The sequence below is a fragment of the Triticum aestivum genome, chromosome 1A (assembly GCF_018294505.1).
Source record: "Triticum aestivum cultivar Chinese Spring chromosome 1A, IWGSC CS RefSeq v2.1, whole genome shotgun sequence".
In the NCBI taxonomy this organism is placed as follows: Eukaryota; Viridiplantae; Streptophyta; class Magnoliopsida; order Poales; family Poaceae; genus Triticum; species Triticum aestivum.
In genome coordinates this window covers 586,710,901-586,720,516 of record NC_057794.1, presented here as the reverse complement: position 1 = coordinate 586,720,516, position 9,616 = coordinate 586,710,901, and the positions used below count along the sequence as shown (strand labels likewise).

The window sequence follows — 9,616 nt, the reverse complement described above, 5'->3', positions numbered from 1 at the left end:
TTTATTGATTACAAAAGTTCATAGGAATACAATGTAGATCCGGCAGATTAAGGAGCCACACATGGCGTCCTAAAGAAAGGCCTAGAGTGTGTTTAGCGAGGCTATGTGCCTCAAGATTAGTTTCTCTTCCTTTGAAGATGAAGGAACAGCGAGAGAACTACTGAGATGTAAGATTGATCTCCTTAATAATGTTAGAGTGTAGGCCATCTATATTTCCGTGGATATCTTTAATCACACCTTTACAGTCTGAAGCTATCTGTATGTCTTCAGGCAGTGCCGTAGCCAGAATATCTACACGCCCAGGGCCACCTTCGTTGCTACAGTGTTTACTTTAGCTACAGTGAGCGACTGTAGCTACAGTCAACGAACGTTTTCACCACCACGCCCCAGGCCACGGCCCAGGTAGCCTGGGGCCTGGCTACGCCCCTGTCTTCAGGTGATAAGTCAAAGAGCAAGTGTGAGCGCTTCTCGACAAGCCCAAGCCTCCAATGATGTTGGGTCAGTCACACCTTGACATTTTATCGCCGAAGAGGCTAGATATTTCCCAGTAGAATCCCTGCAAACTGTGCTGTAATTAAGAGCCTAGAAAAATAGAAAAACATTTTTTCAGAGCCTAGAAAAAGGGAATGTGCTCTAAAGCACAATTTGGGCCCACAGGTCGCTGCAATTTTGTGGTTTGGTCCTTGGGCCGAGGTGCAGGAGACACGGAGCAGATTGCGTTCTCTCAGTGTGAGGCTGAGAGCGAAGTTCCCCCTCCTGTTTCGACAGCTCGCCTCCATACGCGCCGCGCCGCCGCCCCGTCCGTCGTCGCCATCCCCGTTGCGCTTTGAGGCAACAATATTTGCAACAAAGTTTAGTGCAAAATCTTTGTAACATGATGTTCAATTGTAGCATAATCTTTGTGAGGCCACCACTTTCTTTTTCTTTTATTACTGATGAAAGCATGGGGCCTGCATTTTGGCTCAAGTAACTAATTAAGTGCCTAGAAAAACAATTTTTTTGGTGCTTAGAAAATCATGTGCTCTATCTATATCTAGGGCACATTTTGGGCCGAGAGGCCGCCGCAATTGTGTTTTATCCTTGGGCCGAGGTGGGGAGACACGGAGCAGAGTGCGTTCTTTTTTTTCAGTGAGAGCAGAGTCCGCCTTCCGGTGGTTTCGGCAGCTCGCCTCCGCCATCTCCGCCGCCGTCGCCGTCGCCGTCTTCCCGTGCGTCGCCGCCATCCACATCGCGCTTTGAGGTGTGAGGTTTGTCGCCCTCCTCCCCTCTCCTTCTCCTCACCTTCGGTTCGAGGAAGCGCATCTCATCAAAACCCTAAGCGCCTCTGCCATTCGCAGCACCCCCTTGGGATGGAGAAGAGGAAGAAGGAGGAGGAGGAGGAGAATCCGCCGGCAGCGGGGAGCCTCTGGGACGACCTCCTGCCTGAGATCCACCGGGAGATCCTGTCGCGGGTGCCGTACCGGTCGCTCTGCCGCTTCAAATGCGTGTCCACGGCGTGGCTGACGCTCACCGGCTTCTTCTGCTACTCCCAAGTGGACGTCGGCGGCGGCCGGCGCCATTACGGCGTCAGCTTCCTCAACCTATCCGGGTGGGGCCGGCCGATGGTCGACGACCCCTCCCTCAGCTTCGTGCGGGGCTACCGCCACGTCACGCCCATTCACTGCTGCAGCGGCATTCTCATCTGCTACTGCTGGAAGTTTGACATGAGCGACGAGGCGGATTTTGTCGTGTGCAACCCTGCCACCAAGGAGATCTGGGCCGCGCTGCCGGTGCCCCAGAATGAGATGATGACGCGCCTCAACACCGCCCGCCTGTGCTTTGACCCGGCTATTCCCCGCCGCTTCAAGGTGTTTGTGTTCGTGCAAAGTTTCGCTGGGGTTCAGAGGGTGGAGGTCTACTCTTCAGACACCGGGCAGTGGACCTCCGTTGGGAGCGCGTGGAGCTCCGAGAACCTCATGATTGCCGAGGAATCGGGATGCGTCTACTTCAATGGATCTCTGCATCTGGCTGTTTGCCATCCTGTGGTCAAGGTGGTGGACTGGGAGGTAGTGATACGCTCCATGGTCACTTTTGACAGAGGGGGAAACCTGGAGGAGGATCCGTATGCCGGACACCAGCAATAACGGTTTCTTTGGGCTGTCGCAGGGACGCCTATACACCGGGCATGTAGAAAATGAAGGTAGATGCCGGCTCTTGGTGTGGGTTCTCGAGGATCATGCTAGCGGACTGTGGACCCTGAAGTGTACTGCCAGCATTCTTGAACTGCTAGGAAGCCCTTGCCGTGCACCCAACGAATTCTACCAGGCGGTTGCGATCCATCCAGACTGCAATCTGATATTCCTTGAAGATGCGGGGCAGGAAGCATTGCTTATGTCCTACAATATGGATACCGGTAAACTGGATATTGTCTGCTCTCTTGGAGACCGCTGGGCGCAAAGATTTCACCCCTACATTCCCTGTTTTGTGGAGAAGCCGCCCGTTCCTCAGTGAATTTTGGAGCAGCTTCACATTTGCCAAGTTGGCGTGGCTCCGGTGACTTCATGAGAATCAGATGTCGGGTATGGTCCTCGATGGTTTTGGGTGTTGATTGGATAGGTGCTCTTTCCATCCAGTTATTTACTGCTAGTACCTTCACTCTGCTGCAACTTGTTATGGATCACAGTTGAATTATTGATATCGTCCTGTTCTGATGCATTTGAAAGTAGTACTCTGTCATATGTTATTTGAAATGGATGTCTCCTTTGTAGTAATTTAATACAGTACCATCGAATCTTGGATCAACTTCTCTGAATTTTTGTACATTCTGGGAGATTCCTTCAATGAAATCTGCTCGCATTGTGTCAACCAATACCAATACATGCTAGTGAAGATTGGAAGGGGAGCCTTGGCGCAGTGGTAAAGCTGCTGCCTTGTGACCATGAGGTCACGGGTTCAAGTCCTGGAAACAGCCTCTTGCAGAAATGTAGGGAAAGGCTGCGTACAATAGACCCAAAGTGGTCGGACCCTTCCCCAGACCCTGCGCAAGCGGGAGCTACATGCACTGGGGCTGCCCACTAGTGAAGATTGGATATGTAATGCCACACAGGGTCAGCGTTCATCATTATCACTCCTAGCACCCCATAGTGTCCTTGTTCTGAGTAAACTTTCCAAGGCCATTATAGTTCTGTGATGAAATCCTGAATAGACTGCTATACCACTGTCATATCCAGTGGCTTGTAAACTTTAATATAGCTACTGGAAACTTTCGTGAAGGTATGCTTGTCATTGAATAGCGATCACAGCATGAATAGGAATGCAAATGAAAATATATGCTTTGTTTTTCATGACATAAACTACAAAAATAAATTTGAACGCGAACTTTAGTGAAAAAGTAGATGTTTGGTTTCCTTTGAGAATGGAGTTCATGTCTATATGTGAGGTTCAGGTCGACCAGCAAATTCATTTTTATTTTGATTGGTTGTTCGATCTTATAAGATTGTACTACTGCCCAGCTAATTTTGCAAACTGGATGACAGATCTTCCTGGGTATTTAACTGAAACAGTAATTAGCATCCATTTATATAGTAAAAAAAGCAAAAAGGGATTGCTATATCAAACCAGAAAGATGTATCATCCAGGAAGTTGACTTCGACATGACAGTTCTTGCTCAACCTAGGAAGTATTTCTAGCTTTTATTGAAATTTAGCGCCTGGGTCTCTCTCATACAGCTGACTGTTCGAAAAGTTTATAGCAAAATAAAGAGCGACAGGCATATTAAACCGGGTCATTCCTCCATTTATTCACACTATATGTACTAGCACTGCCATGTTGAAACCACCTGTACAATGATAAACACTGAGGAATGCTGTTTATTTTATTTTAAAAAAATAAGGAAATCATTGACATGGGATTGGGACAAAGGGATGTTATCTTTGCATCATTTATAGCAGACCAAAACTCTAGTTCACTGAGTAACAATAAAGAAAGACTTGGCAAACCTGCTTAATTTCCTGAAGAAGTGCTTACCTGAATAGCAAATATTACTGCAACTTAGCAAATAGCCTGTCATGTGACAAGTTACGCTCAAACAGATTCAGTAGAATCACGAATAGTCAACCTCAACAATGTCAAGTCAAGTGAATCCTGTTTGTCTATGATTCATAAGGCCAAATGGAGAAGCGCCAGAACATAACCAAGGCGTCTCAGTCTTTTTAAACAGTAGTGTACATCTCATTATAATTTTCAGTTTAGCAGTTAGCACAGCTAGCACCAGGATGCATGTCAGCACAAAAGCATGTCAAGACAGCCTCCGTTGAAGAGAAAGAGCATGACAGGACAGAAGCATGTGCCTCTTAAGTTTATGAAGTCAACTTCAGATGATAAATTCCCTCAACAAAATTTAAGATGATAAACCACTCTACTCTTCCCAAGTTTTGAAATACACACTATGTTGGCCGTTATGAGGTCTTTCTGATCAGCAATAAGGAGAATATGCTATATGAGAACAGATTTTAAGAGAGCAAAATTGATTCTGAGTTATGGACACTTACAAGATAAACAAATCCTTCTGAAGCCTTTGTAATTCTCCCCATTCTTTCTGTTGGTGTTTTTAGTAACACCTGCAGGCATTAATGTAAGACATAACAAAAATGATGTTACCAACTTAACAAACAAAAGAGGCATCTTTAATATTCCCAACTAATCAACACCTGATGCTGAGTATTTCTTCAATATTCCAGAATCCAGACTAATAAGCATCTTAAATTACAGCAAAGCAACGAGCCACTAGGCATAACTCATCATTATGCATCAACGCTTAAATAAGAAATATTCAAAGGTAGAGAGAGATAAAGAGATTCAACCCTTTTTTGTTGAGACACAAGAGATGGAAAAATGGATAATGCAAAAGAGAGCCTGCCAGCTTAAGGTGTTCTTGGCAGCCTCGCTTCTCAAAATCTCTGTCGCTTCTCAAAACCTGCAGCATGGTAATACATATGCAACTTGATTGTTACAGTGAGAATAGAACTTCACAACAGCAACAAAGTGTCACATTACTAAGATCAGTGTACAGCAAACTATTGTCATGTAAAATATAGCTATGGATATATATGTCTATGTCTATGCTTTTATGCAGCTTTTAATTCCTCAATCGTCTACCTGAAATCTTGTGCACTAGTGAAAACTAACATACAGGAGAAGCGGTGCCGCATTTCAGATAATTAACAAAGTGGCCATATGAGTTGAATGACATTTTAATGTAGAAGAACATCACTTAACCTATGGGAAACTATAAGGCATTACCATGTGCACCGGCTTCTTTAACAACAGACATGAAGTTGGTGACACCATGCTTCAGAATCGGGTTGTAATATGTGAAAAGTGCTAGAAGGCAGGGCATATCAGGTACCACCTCTTTCACCATTGAGACACCATCCTCAAATGTTGCCCCCTAACCCCCTTAAGTGATCTTTTGGGCAGCTAATGTCGATTCTGTTAATGCTGATTCAAGAAAGATGGAGCAACGGAAAAACAAGGGGATGATCTGAAGGTGGTTTATACAGCTATAGTGTTTACTTAGGGGTTAACTTGTATAGCTACTGTTGACTTGTTATGTGTCATGTACATCTAAACACAGGCTCTTGAAGCAACTTTGGAGCAGACTGTGCAAGATGGGGGACTTGGAAAAGTTGATGAGCAGCAGGAGCACGTATCTTGTCAAGCAAGATGAGTGTATGAAGAAAATCCGAGATTTGGACTCATTGCCTGCTGATGCTTTTGAAACCTATATTTCCATTTGTTTTATCTTGCTAAACTGGCTAACTCAGCTGCACAATACCTTTTTTTATAGTGTTAACCATGTTGTAGTTATTTTCTCGCCAATAATAAAGGTACAAGAGAAATAACAAGCAGCAGCTGCTTTATGGCTGCACTGAGCATTTGAAGTAATTAGTCCTTCCTGAACTTCACCGAACAGCGGAGAAGACGGGCTGAACTTGATGTTGGTGACGAGGCAAGTTTTTTGATCAGTACAACTTGGTTCCCTTGTGATTGTCCTAATACTAGAATCTCACAAAATCTGCTGATTGGTATTGCTGCATACTAGAGAGTTGGTATCAGTTTTAGACCAAAGGAAGGATGAATCAATTGAACGCACATTTAAAGGAGTTGCAAGGCACTCCCACGAAGTGTTCTCTGAATTAGTGCAAGGTGGCCGTGGATACTTGGTTATGATGAAGAAAAAGGTTTCTATTTCCTCCACCAATTTTGGTTCTGTTTCTTGCACTTCAGTTCCTAACTCACTCCATTTCTGTAGGATGGTGATGCTGGTGATGGTGACATGGATGACGACCCACCTCACGAACCAGATCCTGAAGGGAGGATAGAGTAGTCTATATTGGTGTGAAAGTCAAGGCATGTGTTCTTTGCAGAGATCTGTTATGTATTCATGCATACATTATTCTAAATCCAGCATAAAAATTCATATGATGTTCTGATACAATTCATAAAAAAAAAAGAACTATTCCCCAGTTATCAAGCTCTTCCTGAATCACTATGGTGATGACACCCTGTTTGATTTTTCCTCAAATTTGTTAAAGGCTGTCTGTTTGGAGACTCATGCTTAGTCATGTTTCAGGTTTCCTAAACTGGCAAGGGAGAAACTCGGTCCATGAAACAGTTGTCTGGAGGGCAGAAGACAATGGTGGCGAATAGCTGGGTGATCTTCGCTATCCAACGATGTGATCCAGCTCCGTTCTACCTGTTTGACGAGATAGATGCTGCTCGGGAGTATCCTTTCATTATTTCTTTGTGTTGCCTGTTTATCCCCGCCATAAATGAATTGGGTTTTTGCTTCATATGCCTGTTTTTTGAAACAAACATCTCATGCCTTCATATATCTGTTTAGCTGGGTGCATGCATTGCCCAACTATGCCCTCCTGTGTTCGAGTAAATTGCAGAAAACCACCAGTTTGAGGGCTAGGTTTGCAGAAATCACTACGTTACAGTTTCTTGGCAAAAACACCAAGTCTACCGTAAACAATTTGCAGAAAGCACTGATCGGCGGATCGGGGTCAGTTAAGCTTGTTTATGACAGGTGGGCCCTTTTTTGCGTACGTGGCACCGTCGGCCGTTAGATGGCGTTTGACGGCGCCGTATGACTCTGTTTGATGGACCGGTCAAAAGACCGGTCGGTGCTGCCCCCCACTCCCCACTCCCCACTCTGTCTCGCTGCTCTCTCGCTCGCTCACTCCTCTGTCTTGCTCCTTTGCTTTGATCGCCGCACCCGCTGCCGCGTCGCCGCGCCCCCGCCGCGTCGCCATGGTGTCCTGGAGCGATGGGTCCGATAGCAGCGAGCACCCCGTGGAGTACGTCAGCTCAGGTTCTGACGATGGCAGAATTAAGGTAAGTTCGGATTTTTAGGGTTAGGGTTTGTGATTTTGGGGGATTTCTTGAATGAGCTTGTTTGCTGACATGTGGATCAAATGTCTGGTATTCCTATGCACTACAGATCCCTGATACCACTGAAGAGTCCGATTTCGAGGGACTTGAAACGGAGTTGCTTGTTCTCTGCAATGAACATGGGAAGGCCGCAGAAAGGCGTGTTGCTTTCCAAGGAATCCACACTGGCAGGAGGTTTCTTTGCTGTGCTGAGAAGGTATATTGTGATTTATTTTCTCTGGATGTGCCTTTTGTTTGTGCTCTGCCTTTGTTTTTTCTGGATCTGTACTGTGGAGGCAGGCATTGCAGTTTGTTGTTAAGTTTAGTTGTATTGTTAAGTTAGGAAAGTGGATCAGAAGCAATTGTTTAAGTTAGGAAAGTGGATCAGAAGCAAAGTGGATCAGAGGCAACATTGTTAAATTAGGTCACTTTGTTTAGTGATGCATGCTATTAATAATTTAAGACAGAATATGCATGGGTTACTGGAGCAGGACAGATGATGCAACTTGTTTAGTCTGACATGTTAGGTCATTTGATTGATTTTGTTTACTTTATAGCAGGAGAACATTGTTTAAGTAGCATGAGGACATGTTTAAGTAGTCCTCTCCTCAAGCTCTGAATTTGAGGATAGTAATTAAATAGTGTTGCTTGAAAGCACTCTAATGTATTTGTTTATGTTAATTCTGATTTTGTTCAGGAAGGTAGAAACTGTGGATTAGTTGAATGGATAGATCCAGCTTGTCCTAACACCCTTGAGAATGCATTATCCAAGTTATGGTTTATGTATGAACAAAGTAAGAGAGATAGGACTGAGGAAAATCTTTTGCATTCATTTGCTGTTCATGACTTGACACAAGAGAAGAAGAAGCTGCAGGAGCTATGAGAAGTTGGTTGAAGATGTGAATGGAATTTTGGATGCTCAGGAAAGGAGGGCAGAGGTAGAAAGGAAAGATGTTGAAACCAACAAGCTTCAGGAGAAGTATGACATGGTTAAGAACCTAGCAGCTGCTCAAGCAAATGTCATTAGGAACATGAAGCTCAAGCTAGCTGAAGAGAGGAAGAACTTGCAGAACCACATTGATGAGCTGAAGAAGACAGTTGAAGAGAGCAATGTGAAGCTGCAGGGGGTCAAGACCATCATAAATGGACAAGCAGGTGATTGTGGAAGAGAAGAGTGGGCAATATCATTTGACATTTGCTGACCTTTTGCAGAGTGTTGTTTGGCATTTGCTGTAATGATGGTAGTTTAAATTCTATGAACTATGAGTACTTCTGAACTATGGTGATGTAATGTAGTAATCTTCAACTATGATTATGTATGGATTTGAACTAATGCTAAATGCGGTGGTATTTGGAGGTGCTGAATGTGATCTTAAGTAAGATGCTTGCAAATTGGTGATTGTGATCTTAAGTATGTTTCTGTGCAACTGGTGTTTTTTTAGCTTAGTAAGCTATTTACAGTTGTTGAATTTGATCTGAAGTGTGTTTATGCTGAACTGATGATTGTGAGCATGAAGTTGGGTCAATTAGTGGTTTTTGGTTTTTTATCGATGAGGAGGCATCAAGTAGGATCAATTAGGTTTTTTTGGCTTTTTATCGACCCCGAGGCATCTAGTAGGCTCAACTAGGGTTTTTGGCGTTGTATCGACGCCGATGCATCAAGTAGGCTCAATTAGGTTATTTTGGCTTTTTATCGACCCCAAGGCATCAAGTAGGCTCACTTAGGGTTTTTTGCTTTTTATCGACCCGGAGGCATCAAGTAGGCTCAATTAGGGTTTTTTGGCTTTTTATCGACCCGAAGGCATCTAATAGGCTCAACTAGGTTTTTTGGCTTTTTATCGACCCCGAGGCATCTAGTAGGCTCAACTAGAGTTTTTGGTGTTTTATCGACTCCGAGGCATCAAGTAGGCTCAATTAGGTTATTTCGGCTTTTTATCGACCCCGAGGCATCAAGTAGGCTCACTTAGGGTTTTTTGCTTTTTATCGACCCGGAGGCATCAAGTAGGCTCAATTAGGGTTTTTTGGCTTTTTATCGACCCGGAGGCATGAAGTAGGGCTTTTTTGGCTTTTTATCGACGTAGATGCATCAAGTAGGCTTTTTTGGCACAAGAGTAGCATCACACGGGTAAGTTATTGGTTTATGGCTTCTTGGTGATTGGCACTAGATTAGTTGATCATCACAGGACTACTAGAATGCCAT

General features: G+C 44.3%; 2 protein-coding genes across 3 annotated transcripts; both read left to right on the top strand.

Moving 5' to 3' along the window:
* Positions 1-1,077: 1,077 nt before the first annotated feature.
* On the top strand, positions 1,078-3,323 carry LOC123070262 (uncharacterized). 2 transcript variants are annotated; one of them, XM_044493375.1, is made up of 3 exons: positions 1,078-1,240; positions 1,338-2,045; positions 2,146-3,323. In XM_044493375.1, the coding sequence occupies exons 2-3, from the start codon at positions 1,350-1,352 to the stop codon at positions 2,488-2,490; spliced, it is 1,041 nt and encodes a 346-aa protein (XP_044349310.1). In that variant the 5' UTR covers positions 1,078-1,240; positions 1,338-1,349; the 3' UTR covers positions 2,491-3,323. The 2 variants fall into 2 exon arrangements, with proteins under 2 accessions (XP_044349310.1, XP_044349300.1); XM_044493365.1 differs by having other exon boundaries at positions 1,078-1,247.
* Positions 3,324-5,393: 2,070 nt separating this feature from the next.
* LOC123070269 (uncharacterized) lies at positions 5,394-8,773 on the top strand. The gene is made up of 4 exons (XM_044493384.1): positions 5,394-6,221; positions 6,293-7,380; positions 7,487-7,633; positions 8,114-8,773. Exons 2-4 carry the CDS (start codon positions 7,297-7,299, stop codon positions 8,297-8,299), a joined length of 417 nt encoding a protein of 138 aa, XP_044349319.1. The 5' UTR covers positions 5,394-6,221; positions 6,293-7,296; the 3' UTR covers positions 8,300-8,773.
* The last annotated feature ends 843 nt before the right edge of the window (positions 8,774-9,616 follow it).